Genomic DNA, 18,972 nt, shown 5'->3' with positions numbered 1-18,972 from the left:
TACATAAGAACTTTCATATAACTTTTGATATTGATAACTGGTAATTGGTTTATCAATTACCTTAAAACAAAAGGACATAGTCCATCACTATTTGGTATAGGTAAAGTAAACATATCTTCTTCTAGTATGCAGAAAACACCATTTATCTAAAAGGTTTCCACATTGTGAATAAAATAATGTGTCTGCCTGTAGCATCCAAGCAGAGTGTAAAAGCAAAAAAATTCTCTTTAGTTTTGCAAATTATAGGAATAAAAATATAGGGCTTCTTCATTTTCAATAAGGGAAATTTGGAAAAGGAATATTTGGAAAAAAATTTCAAATCCAAAATCATTCCAGCTAAAATGAGGTACATCTGCCTTAGCTATCTGTGCATGGTTGTGTGCATGGTCATGTCAAAGGCAAGCAATAAAAATACTGGAATTATTTTTGAGAGGAAATTTGAAAATAGATTCCCTTTGCATTTTAATACATATGCATATGTAATGACATATGTAAGACATGACATATGTTTAAATATGTTAGAACAAACTCTTTTCTTACCTTCCAGAAGCAAAAGTAGTGAAGGGGAGATTTCTGAACATGTAATATTACTGATTTATCACAGACTATGGTATTTTGATACAAGCACAGAATGTCACACATTCCTATGCCTAGCATTTCCAATCACTTGGCTCTATTTGGCCCTGGTTCAGATTCTTCAGCAATTAGTAGAGGAACAGAGTTGCACAACAAATCCTTGGAATTACTTCCTAAAAGGACTTCAGTGATTCTACAAAGAGAGAGAGCACCGAAGTGTCCCTCCTACGGGGAACAAAGCTACCTTCTTCAAGTGTCACAATGTCTGAGATGAGTATTCACAAGATACTGTCTGAAAATGGCACAAAGCCACAGAGTATAACTAATCAAAGACATTTCTCCACAGCTGTATATGGCAAATAAGGATCTTGAAAGAAGTCTAAGATCTAAACACACAGAACAATTCAGTTACAGTAATTTCACAATTATAAACCGCACCTGATTATAAGTCGGGTGTCAGCAACTGTGTTGGGTTACACTACAGAGTGTGATAAAAGGTATCTATTCTATCACCATCTGCTGAGGGTGGGGGCAGTGATCCTTATCTCAACGGCAGATATTCTGCTAATGGGCCATCCACTGAAACCAGGCAGGGCATTGTTCTTTCTCTTTTCACAACCCATCCTTCCTCCAGTGAGTAATTTTCTGCTAATGGCCATTGAGTCCCACTGTGTGACTGACAAAATTACTTCATCCCATTAAAAGTTGCTCCAGCCAGGGGGAAGAGCCCAACATTTCTTACCAAGATAAAAACAGAGGTTTTGGGACACTAAGGGAGCCCCCTTCTCCACTGGATTCCAGAGGAAAACCGGATTTCTCCACATCACCACTGGACCTCTGGAGGGAAACTGCACCTTCTACAGGAGCACTGCTCCAACTGAATCACATCTGTCACTGCAGGAGGATGCAGCCACCATTTAATGGGACTGATACCAACACCCTGCCTGACAGGGGTGTCAGGTTGTACTCTGACTTTGTCAGGGTTTGGAGTTTGTTTCTTTGTAGCACTGTATTTCTATTTTAATTTCCCTAGAAAAGAACTGTTATTCCTAATTCCCATATTTTTGCCTGAAAGCCCCTTGATTTCAAAATTATAATAATTTGGAGGGAGGGAGTTTACATTCTCCATTTCAAAGAGAAGTTCCTGCCTTTCTCAGCAGACACCTGTCCTCCAAACTAAAACAGCAAATTTTCGTTCTTTGTCCATATATAAGCCGCACCTGATTATAAGCCACACTTTGGGTTCAGACTAAAATTTTAGTCAAAATGGTGCAGCTTATAATCGTGAAATTACTGTAACTTCCTACTACCCATATTTCTATAACAATAATAGTAAGAATGATTTTTAGCTTCCCCTCTTTCCTCTTACACTGTGAGCACACACATAAAAATACAACTATCAAGCATCCCTATGACATGTGTTCAAATATTTTTGCATGTTTGAAAAATACAACTACTTGTGATTGATAAATCCCTTTACCAATATCAGGAGTCATTAGCAGGTGATTCATAAAGAGGAGGAGAAGAAAACCTTTGCTGAACAGTTCATTGGAAAACCCTCACCCATTTCTCAAGTCAGTAGTTTATTGATGAGACAAACAGAAAATCTGACTGCACAGGGAGCAATCTGACAGAAAACTTCAGTGAATTGAAGATTTACTTTATTATAATGTGGGACATCAAGATAGTTTTTAAAAGATACCAGGTGTTTCTTCCAGGTATGTTTTAATGTAACAACCAGTTACACTCACATTGTACCACAGCACTGCCTTCACAGTCCAAACATAACCTGGTAATTAATTCTGGCAGAGAATACCGGCAGCTAAACCATTTGGGGAATTTAATCTGTCTTAAGATTGCTGAGGAATAACATAGGACTGAGAAAATGGTTATCCTGAAGACAGGATAGCAGAACAGAGGTCTATGCAGGCCTGGATCCTATTTCTGACACCAAATGCTTGGCCAAAGGGAATAAGAAAAGTGCAAGCACATCAAGCCCATACCCAGTCTGTCCCTTACAGCTTGGAAAGATTTAGAGATTTCTGGAGTGGAAGGTTTCATTCAGATGATAAACATTCCCAGCTACCAACATCCCTTTGCCCACGAATCTGTTACTTCTATACTCTGTCACTTCTGAGCTAACAGGTCATCACCAAATTCTTCCCTCCCCCTTTTCCTTACCTTGTTTCCAGTTTTCATGAGCTGAGGCCCTGCTCCTCAGTTACAGCATCACTAGCCCTTTCCCAGGCTAGGGCCATGAAGCCCAGAAATCCACTGTCATTGCAAAGTCTTTGTTACTTTTGTCTCTGACAAGAGCTACCATGCAGACCCCATGAAATATGCTTTCCTGTACAGAAATTAAATACAGATCAATGAATCCTACCCTAGTCTATCACAGAGAGAGGATATGGTTCCAAGCTTTCAGCCTAGGTGTGTGGAGACCTAATTAAGGAGAGGTTATGATAAATACAATCAGTTACAAACTGGCATGAAAGAATGGGAACACTATTAATAAAGGATTTTGTAAAAATATTCCTTCTCAAAACTTTAATTTGCCTTTGAGAGGACCTTACAAACAGCAGGAATCATATATATGTATATATGTATATGTATATGTATGAATATATATATATATATATATATATATATATATATATATATATATATATATATATTTTGCAGTGGACCTTTCTTATATGGCCTTGCAATCTACTATAGTTACTAAAACCTGCAAAGGAGAAACAGAGCACTTTGACATTAAAATGCATGAAGTAGTATTGGGCAGTTCACATAAGATGCCTATCCAAAAGGGATTATTTTCAGCAACTGGCACTAAGCAGAGTCTCCCTCACAAGCAGTAGGAGAGTATTGGAATAGCAAGGTTGTAATTTTCAGACATTCTGGCAACACAAATGCTGCAGTTCAATAAATGTGCAGTTTTGATGACCCTTAAAATCTTTCATCGGTGGAATAGGTCCTGAATTCCTTTTCCGTGTTTGGTGCATTCCTAAACCAAGGTCTAAATAAAGTGCCAAACTGTAATGCCATCTCCCTTCTTCTGTTTTAAATACTCGGAATGCTACCAGTAATGAAGAAGACCTCTAAAAGTCATATGCTTTGTGCTCCATTGGACCCCTAAAGCATAAAATAGTACAGACCTGCACTCCCAAGGATGGGAGCAGCAAATATTGTGCCTCTGTGAAGATCCCAGAACACAGAGGACACATTTGCTTTCCTGAGACACCCACCCATGTATGGCACAGGAACAGTCAGTGGTCTGTGTGACCCAAATGAAGTTCTCAGAAACAAAGGACACATTACAAAGTATGTCACCTTTTTGCTTTGCTGCTGCCCTTATATCTGGTCTAAGCTGTGATGAGTTTTGTGCAACTATTTAGGGCTTTTGAGGTTTTTTGGCACCGCAGTATGTTGGTTGGAATTTCTAGTGGGTCCATTAGAACCCTAGAAGTGCTTACCTGTAGCATATCTGCTCATCCAAGGAATAAGCCCCGCCTCCTGATTTGTTTTGGTTTTGGTTAGGTTGGGTTTTTTGTTGGTTCATTGGTTTTGGGTTGATATTTGGTTTTGTTTGTGGTTCTTGTGGTTTTGTTTTTTCTTTTTTTTTTTTCTTTTTTTTAATTATAGAGGAAGGTGTGGCTTAATTTTGAGATACCAGAATGAACCAGCAGGCTTGGTGTTAGGAAAGAGGTCTTGTTGTCTTTTGGAATTATGCAAACCATTTGTAGAAATTAGTAACACTATGCAGACCTATTTTAGTCAAATCTCTTTTCTGACTTTAAAGGCATCTCTGCCGAAGTAGAAACTAGTTTGTTCCATCTTTTGACAGTCTTCCTGCAAGAATCTTTCTTTGGAATATATGTAACATATTTAACATTAGAAATAGAGTCTTACATAACACTAAACCCCTTTAGCAAGAACTATAGAGCTAAGAAAAAGCCCCATTTTTTCAGTCAAGCATTACAGGAACATAATAACTGATTATTCAGTCTCTCTCACTGTTCCTTGAATTACAAGTTATTTTTTAGATTAAATTGGTCGTTACTTTCTCAGAGACTTCACAAAATTTTACATATTGTCTATTTTCTTCAGAACAGAATGGTCAAGTTGTTTTAAGACAGCTATGTTGCACTGGTTTCAGGACATTATAACCTTGTTCTAGGATCAGTGAGTTTAGTCCTCAGCCTTTTCCTGTTTTTCCCCTTGAAAGGAAACTGCTGGTAGAATAATCAGGAACATCCACTGAGAGTGGGATTTTGAAGCCTTTGTGAGGTGACCACATATTTCAAATTAACAACAGCAAGGAGAGGGTGAACTGTACAGATTTTAAAGTAACCGTACATAATTGATTGCAGGACTGAATGAAAGATTGTTTCATAACTGCGAACAGGAGAGTGATCAAAGCAGGAAGGAAGAAAAATAAGTCTTTGAAAAGAGTTAAGTTTAAAAACACACAGCTCCTAGAGAAGCAAAATGCCCTCAAAGTCAGCACTTAAAATTATTAATATTATTTTTGAGTCTCTTATTGAGAATATGCACAAATCCCTCCCAGATAGATGCAGTACTTGTGTGTGTCACATGAAGCACAAATTGATACAGAGGGATGCAATTTCTAACTGCATCAAATACATTTCAATGAGCAAGACTGATAGCTTTGAAAAACAGTGCATTTTGTGCAAGCAGCTTGTTTTGGTGTTTTTTGGTGGGGTTTTTTTGTTTGTTTTTGGTTGTTGTTATTGTTGTTTTTTGTTTTGTTTGGGGTTTTTCGTTTTGTTTTGTTTGGGTTTTTTTTGTTTTGTTTTGTTTTGTTTTGTGGGTTTTTTTGTTTTGTTTTTGTTTTTGTTGGCTTGTTTGTTTGGTTGGTTTTTGTTAGCATGCTGCTGCAAAAGTGTTCTCCAAAGTGCTAGAGTAAACATTCCGGGAGACTTGATACCTTAGGACCAGGAATTTTCAAAGAAGTTACTTTTTTCATAGAAGAGTAAAGGGCTGAATGAAATAGGCTGAATGACTTAAGCAAAGTCTGCAGAGTCTGCAGAGTCTTCAAGGTCTGCATCATCTGCTAGCTAGTTCAGCTCTTAATTTCAAAGTCCTGCATAATCACCATGCGTGTCCTGCCACTCAGCCCGCTGGCAAAATGTCCTCATGGCAATTGAGGCAAACTTTTCTCGTTAGGGGCTTTGCAGAGGCTGCAGAGCACCAGCAGCCAGGAGAATGAACAGTCTATGTTCAGCAGGGAGGTGTTTACTGATCACACTTGAAGCAACAACGTGGGAGGAATTTTGCTCCATCCCTCCAACTTGCATTGCTTTGAACACACAGATAAAGGGAAAAGTTAAATATGCAGGCTGGTTCCTTTGACATTAATGTCCCTTCTGCATAGGAATGATTCTTGTAAATGTGTGGGGGGTTTAATACGAAAATTAGCTTAATGAGGGGAATACTAAACTTTTTTGAAATCTGCTTGCATTTTCTATGCTTCATTCCACATGAAAGAAAGCTCTATATGCACCCAGCAGAAGGCATGTTGAAAAAGATTGTTCCCCTAATAATGTTAGACAAGTAAGTTAACAGCATTTCTGTTGGTGCGAATTCAAATTTCCAGATGAATTTACATCAGCCATCCCCATGCCATGCATGCATTTGCTGCCAAGAAATACTTGCATGACAGAGCTTCCTGGCAGAATTATTTGCAGGGTTTTATTATTTTAATCTGGGAGAGATGCACGCCCCACATCCCACCAGTCAGCAAAGAAAAGAAAACGTGATTTAACCAGCAAGTCACATCTAACTAACACAGATCTTCTGAAGACCACTTACAATCAAATGTGAATGCGCATATGCATATTTTGTGATGAAGAAAGGATATATTTTACCCAATAAATTATCCTTATTGAAGGCTGCAATTCTGGATTTTTGATAATTCAAAGTTAATTAATTTGTGACTAAGCTTATTAAACACGTTTCCTTTTTTCCTTTAATTTTGGTTGCTAGTTTCAAGAACCACACCTTTTCACTTGTCTCCCAAGTCAGTTTTTCTGTTGACCAAGCCCCGTAGTTCTTCCTTCTTATTTAACAAACTCAGTAAGTACAGTCATCAATAAAAATGCTACAGATTGATACGTAGTAAAAAAAGAGGACCCAAACATTAAGGAAAACCTGTCCAAGGCAAACATACCTTCTTTTAAACTTGTAATTTATCAAATACTTCTTATACTTCAAAAAGCAAGAGAGTGCAAGAAAAGTTTCTCAGTGAATTCCAATGACCCCAGTAGACTTCCATCATAATGCCAGAAACCAGTCCTTTCAGCACATAAAGTTCTTTCAAGTATCATGAATATGCCTCCACAATTTCAGGTAGCAAGGAATGTCCTTTCCAAAATGTACAGTTCTTTGGCTTTGAAAGGGATCTTTTTGAACAGTAAATTCTTTAAAGCAGAATTTTTTTAAATATTTTAATGTGTTTCCCAGAGTGAAGAATCTTCACATGTTAAATAAATTTTGGAAATAAATTATTTCAAAGACAACTCTTCCTTCTGTTTGTGTAGATTGCCTGCAGTACTGAATTGTATAAGTGATACAAATTACAATCTACATTACTAATATATCTAAACCTCAAAATGCATTAACGTTTTACCAGAAGCACAAGAGAAAAAAAATCTTGCCAGGGAACCTCTGAATTCCTGTTATTACAAAATGGATAACAAGTGTTAGGAAATGCTGCAAGTAGAGAACAACTAAGAAGATTCCAGAGTTTCACACGATAGAATTTACAGCTGCTTAGACATATTAAATAGGACATTTTTTCCACAGACAGCAAATTTAGGGACTCCTAGAAAAATGAGGTTTGACAAGTTCTCCAGAATCTGAAAATAAAGGAATTTGTCACCAAGAGAATGAAGCAATGTAACATTGCCCTAATTTGGAATAGATTAACAAGGGAAAGAGTAGACAGAAGCCTAGAAACCAAAGTACTGCTTTTAGCACAGCAAATGTGCAATGCCATCAGTTATTTTGTCCCCAGATTTGCCTAACCCTGACATTGAGGGAATGAGTTGGGATGACAGCTTAACCCCCTCTAGGCTTGTTTCATACCTTGTTGTGTTGTTCTTACAGAGAGCCTAAATGATGACACCATTGCTTTCAAAGGGAGCCTTCTGTGCAGCACAGACACAACCATTCTACACTGTCTTCAGGAGTGCTGTGCCAATTCACTGCAGCCCACAGCCTGCCCCAATGGCTTTGAACTCTCCCCTCAGTAGCCTTGTACCCAACTAGCCACAACACACCACAAGTGCTCATATAGATGGAAGATGATAACTGGAAACTAAAACTAAAAACATGTTGTCCCTGACTTTGGAAAGAAATGCATATCTGCCCTTACATCTAAATTTAACATCTGATTGCTATATTCATCTTTGTTTTCCCTCTTTCTAAGAGAAAGTTCCCCCTTATGGGTGCACCTGCAAAGGTGTCAGGAGTCTTCCCTTCCTCATCATTAGCCTTTTTCTTCCACTTGTTTCTTCATTTTCCTCTGTGTTTTGTTTCAGTTACTTGATACCTTTATATCTGCTTAAAATCCAAGCTTAGAAGTTGTAGATCTCCTCATGGTTGAGAAATACCTCTTTGCAAGCTTGCATAAAACAAGTTTTAAAATTTTATTTATTTTTAAATAAAGTACAGTACAGACAACCCACTGCTCCCCAGACACTCTAACACCCAGATTAATAATAGAAGTCATGAGCCTCAGGCCACTTACTAGTTACAAATAAAACTGTCAGGGAAACAACTGGAAAGGAATGCTGGAACAGTATCTATTGCTTCTTGTTCTTAGAATACAGTTACCTATGAACTTCATTCAAAGGAAACTGCTGTCAAATAAATGAAATTCATGATAGATTATAAAAGTTGTCATTCTTGAAAGAAGAAACAGTGCACAGGGGAAAAAGGTGCTATGAAGAAAACAGAAGTAGTGTGCTATCAAAGAAAAAAAATACTCTCAACTTGCTCTTTATTAAGGAGCTTTTCTTTCCATAGTCCTAGTCTCTTTTACTGATAGGAATTAAAATGCCATTTCAAGTCCTAAAAATACCTTCTATTATGCTAGTCTGCCTTCATGTTTGGAGCATTTGCTAACTGGACAAAGAGAATTTTGGAATGAATATAGCATACACTACTCCAACAGTGAGAGCTACTTGATTGTGGTAACAGCAGTCCAATAGAAGCAAAAACCCAATTTGTATGAACTATTTAAAATTAGATAGAACAAAACCCTACAAATTTACCTCATGTAGCAGCAGGAAAATAGCTTAGAAAAGAGTGCTGTAAGATCTGGTATCAGTAATCGATGTACATAAGAACATTGTCTTTCTAAAATATCAAGCTACTTATGATACCTTAGATAAGGTACTGCCACTGGACAACTGATGTCTTCAGTTAATTATGAAGCTACAGCTGTTAATTTGTGAATGAGTTTGAGTGAAAGACATATGATTTTTTGTTTAAATTAGAATTTCCTCTTAGGAGTGCTACTCATTGCTGTTGCTGCTGACCATAACCAGTCTGGATCTACTCGCATACAGTTCAAATGGTTGCAGTTTAACTTGGACACAAACATAAATTTAGTGGTCTCAAATAGAATAGAAAGGGCAAGCACAAATAATAGAAATTATACTTTATTTCAGATGAAAAAATGGCACTGTAAGTTAGTCAAGAGAAGACTCCTGTTACACAAAAAATGTTCTTCATAGGTCATAGATCCTCTTATTGTCCTAAGAGGAGAATATGACAGATAAAACTAATCTCATATACTGAAAGATAGCAATTACGCAAATGGTCACGAATGAGCTCCATTTCAGGAAACCTCTGGGGTCTACCTAAAAAGGGATCGTTTTCTCAATCAGAGGCCAGAATTTGCTGCTTCCACATCGTTTAATATTAAAGCACATGCCATACTTATCAACAGATAGCTGTAGAATATGTAGCATCTCAAAATGAATGTTGCTATTGTGTACGTTCTAGACACTTTTTAAAAAAACTGTGATGCAGGACTTATTTATCAATCTCTTAACATGCTGCATACATCATTATATATCTTTAGCAACAGCAACATTTCAGTAATAGCAATTTCTGTACCTCAACGGAAAAGACAGAAGCTAAAAAAACAGGACAAACAAGTGAACAGAAGAACTAAAATAAACAAAGCATATGGTTATGAGTCACTGTAAATTCTTTCATCTGTGTTGACAATGATTATGAGTGACTAAACACTATGAGTGCATGAAACTCATGGCAGTAGACCTGTATAGCAACTTACAATAGAAAATCTAAAATTTAAACTTCCATAAAAATCAAGCCATTTGCTAGATCTGCAAATTAAGGAGAGGTACACAAGAGTTTGCAGGCAGAACTTCTGTCTCACACAAATAGACTCTGCCTTCTAGCACCCAAGTAGCCTCACACATCATACATTATGCTCTTTTCTGGGCAGCAACCCTGGAAGATTTTTGAGGTCCTCCAACAAATATGCTACAAAACTGGCTTCATAGGCAGCTTTAATTTGCTCTGCTCAGGAAAGAAATTTGGAGCTTAATTTTCACTGTGAAGAATGACTGAGCATGGCCAGTACAGATGTACTCCTCTGCTATAAGAAAAGATATTTCTAAAATAGCACTGGTAATTATCATAACAAGGAATGAACTCATGATGCCAATTAGAATTTGATGGTTCCCTGGAGATTTTGACTTTCTTTTGAAAAGTTTCATTTTGTTAACCAGTTAACCTATGTTGTAAGTTCGTGCAGATCCACAGGTTTTGTTAGTGCTATAGCAAGAAAGAGTTTGATCTTTGCTCTTGATTGTGTATTTGGTCAAAATCAATTTTAGTTTCAATTACTGAATTCCATGGGGGATGCCTGCAGCCTGCAATTAGCTCAAGGCTTATCAAAATTAAATATATAAGGGAAACAGTATTAAAAACCAATATAATAATCTCTCCGCATTAATATTTTGGATACCCCTACACATTGCAGGGGTTTTTATGACTGAACTGACATTTTTATTTCCCACTTTCAGCTGTCCCTACCACTGTTACTCCCTATAATACTTAATCAACAAAGACCTCAAATGTAAACAAAACATCAATCAGTAATTCTGACAATCCATAGATTGATCTCCACACAAGCATGATCTCCTGTTATTAACACCAGCTTTCCCACGCCAGGGCACATCACACCTAAAACGGGACTGGAAATGGTACCAAGGCAAATCTGTTACCTGACTGATGGGTCTTTGCTTTTCCACCAGTGACTGATGAAATTGTAGATCCAGAAGATGAGGCTTCCATTTTTATTGACCCTCTGACTTGTGGGATTGAAGGATGCCCATCCACAGGTGGATGCAGTGACACTGGGTAGCTTGCTGCAGTTCTCCTCTGACAGACTTGCACACGCTTTTCAGCCCCATGAAGAGATAAATTTATACCTGACAGGAATAAGAATTAGTACTGTTAGATATAAGAGATGAACATGGAATGACTAAAATATAAATTGTCAGGGTTTAAAATGGAGCTGCAACAACCTTCATAAAGGAAAGAAAAAAAAAGAAAAGCAAAAAGGTAACTCTAAAGATCAATTTTCTTGGAAAATTAAAAATGTGAACACCTTTTGTGCTATGTTGTAGGCATCAGATTCAACCACAGTAATAGATATTTAAATTAATACACAGTCATGGTTTATCACTTTACTGGTCTGCAGGAGGAAATATCTTCTATACCTTACAGATACCCACACAGCTCAGAAAGGACAATATTAATGATGCAGCTACCACAACATTTATTAAATTACAGTTTCCTGACTGATGGATTAGAACTTTTGAGAAATTATTTCTTTTCTTCTGAGTCTTTACCAATACTAGGAATTCTCATCATATGGAAAAGATGCTACAAGTAGCTTTTAAGGAAAAAATAAAGGACTCTTTTGAATAAAGCTACAGTAAGGCTACAAACCACAATAATAAGACCTTAAGCTTGGAAAAAATTGCACTTTCTCTTTTCTTGTGAAACCTTACCATCAGTACTGGAAATTGTCTTTCACACCAGAATTCTCAAATTTGTCACATAATCATTGTTTTATACTGAAATTGTGATTGAAAAACAGACTTTATTTTTCCAAAGAGAAAAATCGAAGTTAAAATTTCCTATGTGGCCAATGCAGAGTCTTAGAAAGAAATGCTATCCTACAGTAAATTGCTGATTCTGACTTCCTCCTGTACACATTGATACAATTGCTCCAACTCCACTTCAACTGCTTTCAGCATACTCTGGCTGAAAACCTTGAGACAATCTCTTTCGGGCAAGAAAGCTGAATGATAATTCTACACTACTGTTTTATGTTTAATTTACTTGTGACTCTTATTGTTTCTGTCAGCAAACTACCTTTGTTTAAAAAAAAACAAAACCAAAAAACCAAATTAAAAACCCTAACCAGATATAAATAAGCAAACAAAAAAAGCAGATGAAAAGCAGACTCTAAAAACTGAAAATGTGGATATTGTAAGCACATCATAAAGTGCAGTCACTCAGAATCGTTAGATATTATTGATTAGTTTGCTCAGTTTTGTGAACTTCAATGTCCAAGAATGCATTAATGACTCTGTTCTTCAAGTTCCCTTGGAAGTCAATGTATGTGAAACTCCAGGTCATGGAAGAGGTTTAGAATCTCTGAAATATTAATACACTTTGATCCATAATATACTACCAAGGTGAAGAGAGCCACCACTTCCGTAGGCAATTTGTGAAAACAGTGGGGTTGCACAAGGAGCAAAGGCTGTGCAAACTGCTTTATTTTGTGATGGCTTTGTGCATTCAGAATCGAAGCTGTGCACTCAATACTTGCCTTTGTTTCTTGCCTCCAGAGCTGATCTCCTGCAGGAAATGTGAAGGCACGAGGAGTTTCCTGCAGCAACTGCTCACCTGCTTCTTGGTTTTAGGGCTGATGTAACTGCCAGGATCTAAAGACTTGTAATAACATCCTTAGGATACAGAGCAAATCCCAGCCACCTTATTCTTGTGAAAGGCAGCATATCAGTCCATGTGAACAGAATGACAATGAGCTTGCCTGGACATCATGTTTCTTTGACCATACTAGCTGTAAGGGGCTTCAAGGAGTGAGAAGCTAAGCCCCAGATGTAAAATGAGCTTTTTACTTCTTTTGCAGTCACTAGAGATTGTGATGCTCAAAATGCTACACAATTATCCCTAAGGTATTAAAAATAACTACAATCATTTTCTTTAAGCATCACCGCAGGTTGTCACATCTTTTAAAACAATCATGCCTCTGAAACTTACAGTGGATCAGCCAATGCTCAGTGCTAAACTTGAGCCTGCCGTCAACACACACATTTCTGGCTGGATCTCAGTAATGCTGTGCTTTCATTTGGTCATGAAAATAGGGATCTATTTTAGGAACTGGTTCCAAACATAAGCTAACTTCTACATTACTTGGAGTTTCAAGTTAAGTTGCTTCTTCACATTCTGAAAACGGTTTATAAACTCTTGTGCAGCTGTGACTGAGCTTCCTAAACTATTTCTGCAGCATGTTCTTTTTCAGACAGCAAAATAAAGGATACTGCTGCCAGATTGCTATTCCTAAGAACTGCAAAATTTGCAGATTGATCACATCCAAAATTAGTTTCCATCAACTCACTTCTGGTTATATGCAACCTTTTGCTTCTTCCACTAAAGAAAGATGATAAGTCATGCCTCCAAACTACATGAGGAAGAATGTTCCAGCATCACTGAAAATTCTACATTTACAATTTTCTTTAGACATATTTAAAAGTGCCCAAAACCAACCACACAATGTGTGTCATAAATGTATACAGTGTATTTGGAAGTTCATCACTCCAATCTCATTGGTACTGCAGTATTTTCTTCACAAAAGATATCCTTTTATAACGAGAATTATTTTCCATTATTTTCCTAAGAACCAGATACAGGACAAAGATGCAAGTGTCCTTATTTAATTATAATTTCAGGTTTTTCCAGAGAAAGATCAGGTCTTGCTTTTCTATATGCATTTCTTTTGTCACTACAAATCTGAAAAAATGCATGACAGTAACACTGCAGCAATTTGCAGCATTATCTTGTTTTCATGTGGGCGAAAGTTCCTTTAAAAGAGATTTTGGCAGTCAAAAATACATCCCCAGATAACATGCAGAAAAGCACAAAAGACAAAGGGAGGGGGAATCAGAAGTAAAAAAGACATTGGGAACAATGCATGTAGCTTATGGCAGATGAAAACCTGGTGAACTATTGGCACTAAGCAGACTCTAGAGGAAACTCTCCCTCTTCTTCCTGCAAATAACCCACGCTGCTGGCGAATCCCAGGGTTTCAGAGATGTGAGAAAACAGCAAAGAGGTCTCTGCAGAGCAGTTGTTAATGTTGACATCAATTATTTTTTTGCAGTGTGAAAATACCTACACAAGACACATAGAATGAAAGAGAGGTTCTCCAGCAGCACATTGCAGTCTGGGTCTTCAACTAACTGTATTTGGTGGAGTTTTTCTCCTGCCTTTAGGCTTGGCCATATAGCTACTGACACCAAAATCCCGTACCACTGCATGCCTGGCTGTATGGCCTTTGGTTGTACCTGTCCCTGTAGCATGGTGATTTTTAAGTGAGCTTGGCATTCATACTCAGTAGCTGGGCACAATCACACTGGCCTCCTCTGTCAGGTCGTACAGATATCAAAAAAAACAGGGGTTTCTCCTGCCTTGCCCTCTGGCTTAATGTAATTGCACACAAGCACCACTTCGAGCCAGAGCTTCAGTGCAAATGCAAGTGAAAGACTTAAATACTGTCCAGCATCCACAGCTGACTTTCCAGTTTGGAGGTCTGGCTTCTGGATAGGGCTCAGCCATCTGCACCTGGTTGGCTGCAGTAAAAGTGGAGAGTAGTTTAGTGTTTTGAAGCTGGATGAGATTTGAGCCTCTAAGTACTGCATCTATCACTCAGCTCTTTTTCTTTCCTATGTGCATCAAAAATCATTCTCTGTATTTTCAAATCTTCACATGCCTCTCTCTTCCTTACCTGTATTTCTATCATTTTTTATTTTTTCTCAAATAAGCTTTTAGTCTCCATGAGGGGCTGCTCTTCTTACTGACCTTTTGTTCTCTCATGACTCGGAGCTTGCAGGTTCATGTAAGATAAACACCTTCATACCTTCCTGCCAATACATCTCAGCTGTGCAGTTTGCCAGCAGAGAAGAGCAGCTTCTATCCTGCTCCTGGATAACTTTTATTGCTCCAATTTTAATACAGAATTTTTCAAACCATCAATCCTTCCACACTGAGCATATTTTGTCTCTTATAAAGTGGTAATATGCTTATGAAACTTAGGGATTTATAATGCTCCAGGTAAAACCTCCATATGAGAACATTAAAAGGGAGTAATGAAGTACTTCCAAGTCATGAAGCAATAAAGCCAAACATGAAGAAGAAAAAGGAGGAAGAAATTACTAAAGTTCAAAACACTGCAGTATGCCTGCATGCAAAGTTTTGTGTGACTGATACTTGTTTTGATGGCTCCTCAGATGCTACAAAGGTGAATAACAACATCCTGCGCTACTTGGGAATCCCTCTGCTGATGGAGCTGATGGAGATCTGTTTTGGTGGTGCACCATGCACCTCTGTGATGTGACTGAGCACAGTGACATAGCTCTGGTGCTGATGGAGAAGGCACTTACACCTGAAGTTGGGTCAGAAAGGCCATGTGTCCAAATTATACTATATAGGTGCAGGGACTGAGACACCTCTGCACCTAGGAAGGCATTCCCATAGTGATGGTCAGGCTTGTGTCAGCCCCAGTTTTCCTCCTTCTTGTACCATTTTGGGTTACAGGCATTTATTTATAGGTTCCTTTCTGAAATGTTTTTCTCTGGACAGAGATTATATGAACATGAATAGGCAATAATGATACAGTGCAGAGTCACATAGTGGTACAAACAATCCATTAGCTAACAGTGCTTGATGAGCCTCAAGTGTCCTGACCTGCTTTGTAGACCTTCCCTGGGATACAAAAGTAGTTCTGGCAGGTGCAGGAAGTCCTTTCAGTCTGACATCATTAGTGCCAGTGCTCCTGTTGGAGACCAATTACTCCATCTATTTCTCTTTGTGTGTCTTTTATTTTGTTTCAGCCCTATGGGGAGGGCCTTAGGAACAGATTGAGGTAGGTCCTATTTCCAAGACCCTTTTCACAGCAGACCAAATACAAGGGAGCAGAGATAAAGAAGTGAGGAGAAAATCTCAGCTGCTACGTCATGTAGTGCCACAAAAAGTAAAGCAGCTCTGGAAAGTGTGCAGTCATCAAGGCACAGATAAGCAAGATCATAAGGAAGCACTTTGTAAGCATGAGCAGAGAGCAGAAAATGAGGCTTTAAGGAGCAGTATATAAATGGGAAAATTAGGTATTCAGCTCCTTTCAACTTTTACTCACAGGAAAGGAGAAAGTGAGATAATTTGTCCACCTTAATGAGCTAAGTACTCTTTCCTCACCTTGTGTAAATTGCCACATTTCCCATTAAAGTCAATAATGCTCTCCAGACAGTTCCAGCTTTTTCACATTTTAAAGATAGCCTTGATAAAGGAGATCTCAGAAACAGAAATAATGTAAAAGGTTTCTCATGCAAGCCCAGTTTAATTTGAGACTCAGCAGAGAAACAGCTGTGCTTGATGCCATGATGGACTCTCTTGCTTGCTCTGAATCCTAGGTGGAAATGAAGGAACATGAGAGAAAAATTCTCCTCCTGTCCTCTGCATACATGCCTGAAAGCATAGTCTAAAGGCTGTTCCCTTTTTTTTTCTCACCCTATGTATTATTTAGGTAACAAATACATCCAGAAAGCATCCTTAACTTGGTGAAAAATATTACAGCATCATTAGGATTCTCATATTAGATTAAATCAGTTCTCTAAAGTTTAAATATCATCTCTTTAACACAGCATCAAGTCCCTTGCCACTGATAACATGTGATTATTAAATAATATCTAAGATCAGATTACGCTTCAAGTATAGCTTTGGAAATATTGAAATTCTTGTAACTACATCAGATGTAAAAAACACCTCACAACTACAAGCCTTCAGGTAAGCAAAGAGAAAAGCTACTACAGAATTTCCCAGGAACTGCACTGCCTGGAGAGAAAGACTAATACTGTACATCTTGACAAGCTACATATGTTCCATTTGCTGAGATTTTGCACGATTGCTCCTCCCAGATATCGGAGACATTACAGGATTTCCAAAACCTGTACTAGTTTCAGATGATGTTCCCTAAATGTTACTTTTTTTCTTATTTTCTATCAATTTTTTTTCCAGTTGGCTTCTGAATTTATATTCATTTTTAGCACATTTAATTTTCCATGGACAGAAACCACAGAGCTTAGAGACACAGCTGGTGGAGGAATAAGGAATAATAACTTCTTTTTTTTTTTTGTCTGAAATATGTTATCTGTGGAAGTATTGTATTGAAAGAGATAATGAATGACTTCTTCCCTTTCCCTCTCTATCCACTCATGATACTACAGAGCTCTAACATACCCCCTGTTCTATTCTACTGTCTATTCCTGAGCTTAGGAGACCTAGTTTAAACTCTTACTCTTTACTAATAAACTGTTGTATATCTCCAGTCATCCCTGGTCACTCTTCTGTTCCTTGCCTTTTTCAAAGGATGAAGACCTGAAATGCACACTAAGAAAGGTTCAAGAAGAAACATCAGAAATGCCCATAATACTCAGGCTGTGCTTTCATCGAGGATTTACATGGTGACACAATGAAGTTTCTTGTTTTATTCTTTGTCTTGTAATTTCATTTGCACCAAGATACTTGTAGGTGGATTCTACCTCCCTGTCATTTTTGCCAGCTCTTTGGGCAATTTTTCAGTGACTCAGGACTCCCTCTTCTAACTATTTGCTTGAGGTGTCTATGTCAAGTAAAGATAAAGTGAAACAATGCTGCATTATTTTTCTCATTTCTATGTTGCATCTTTTTCCACGTCAGTTGCTTTGTAGATCTCATGTTTGTCACTTCTCTACAAGCATTGCTTTACAGACCTTTCTATTAGAGAAATGAATCTTCACAAAGGTGCATTACTGGCCAGTGCATTACCTTTGTTTCCATTACCTGCCTTTAAGGGGAGGAGGTTAGCATCATCCCAAACCCGCAAGTCACTGGTGATGTTAGGATCTGCATTTTGAAGTGGGATCAAAGGCACATCTGAACTATAACCAGGACTCCAGGAAGAAGCTTGTGGATGAACTGGGTTTTATTCAGTTTTATCTCCACTGATTTAGAAATGAACAGTTAAAGAGCCTTTATTCCAGGGGAATATACGTTTACACTTGCTTATGTGCTTTAGACCAGAATAGCTTCTTCTTGCCTACAAAAGTGGCTACATCACCCTTGGTAAAACTGTGTCCAGAGCCAGTGTTAAGTCTGTCAAAGTCCTAATGAATAAAAAGATCATGCCCACCTTAGGCCTGCCATCAAAGGCTTGTTTTTATAGCCCTGAAGGTGGTTTGTCAAATTACAACAAGCTAACATTCAACAGTGATTATTTAGCATAACTGAAAAACTCCCACAGTGCTCCCAGAGAGGCAAGATAACAACCTAAGGTCATGGAAATGTCTTGGAGAGAGTCATAATAGTCCTACTCTAATGGTCTGCATGAGACTGAAAAAACTCTTGTCTTCCTTTGGTATGAAAAGTTTGGCTAAGTGACTATAAAGCTCTTTGGGATTGCTGTTGAACTGACAGTGATTGTTGCAGGTATTTTGCAGGGCCATAGTTCCGAACACAAGGTGATGCCTATGCAAGTTGTATGAACCCAGACAAATAAATGGAACTTTTTTTCCACCCCCAAGGTGCCTAATTTGATTAAATTTTAAGTCTTGTACTTTTATTTCTGTCTGACAATTCATTCTTTAGTTCCTCTGTATAAAAAACCCCTCGCACTGTAGAGCACACACATGTTATATTTACCAGGCTACAGGTATAAATGCCTAACAATTGTGTGCAAAATATACCTCACTTCAGTTCACCCAGCAACCTGAAACCAGTGTCAGTGCCTGAACTCTTCTGGAGATTGCCTGAATTTTTATGGTTATAGATTTAACAGTTCTTTTTCTGTTTGTTTAGCATCTTATTTTGATTTACTTTATTGTTCCTATTGGACTTCCACTAGTGGTAGAACCACATGCATGCTGAAGAGTAATTTTGAAAAAAACAGCCCATTTTAAAAAGTTCCTTTGCTTGCCTCACTGTAAAAATTGCAGTGAGGAAAAATACTGCGCCTTGAAATCTGATAAACACAGTAGAAATCAAAAGCTG

General features: G+C 37.9%; 1 protein-coding gene across 8 annotated transcripts in view; it reads right to left on the bottom strand.

The window, feature by feature from the left end:
• Positions 1 to 18,972, bottom strand: part of ANO4 (anoctamin 4) — a 200,054-nt gene that overhangs the window by 107,935 nt on the left and 73,147 nt on the right. For all 8 annotated transcript variants that reach the window (XM_042779186.1, XM_033057538.2, XM_033057540.2 and 5 more), the window contains exon 2: positions 10,866 to 11,072. In XM_042779186.1, the coding sequence (XP_042635120.1) occupies positions 10,866 to 10,935 (70 nt within the window). In that variant the 5' untranslated portion in view covers positions 10,936 to 11,072. The remainder of the gene's footprint in view (positions 1 to 10,865; positions 11,073 to 18,972) is intronic.

The sequence above is a fragment of the Catharus ustulatus genome, chromosome 4 (genome assembly GCF_009819885.2).
Source record: "Catharus ustulatus isolate bCatUst1 chromosome 4, bCatUst1.pri.v2, whole genome shotgun sequence".
Taxonomy (NCBI): domain Eukaryota; kingdom Metazoa; phylum Chordata; class Aves; order Passeriformes; family Turdidae; genus Catharus; species Catharus ustulatus.
Note: the sequence above shows the minus strand (reverse complement) of the source record. Positions and strands in the feature narration are given on the sequence as shown.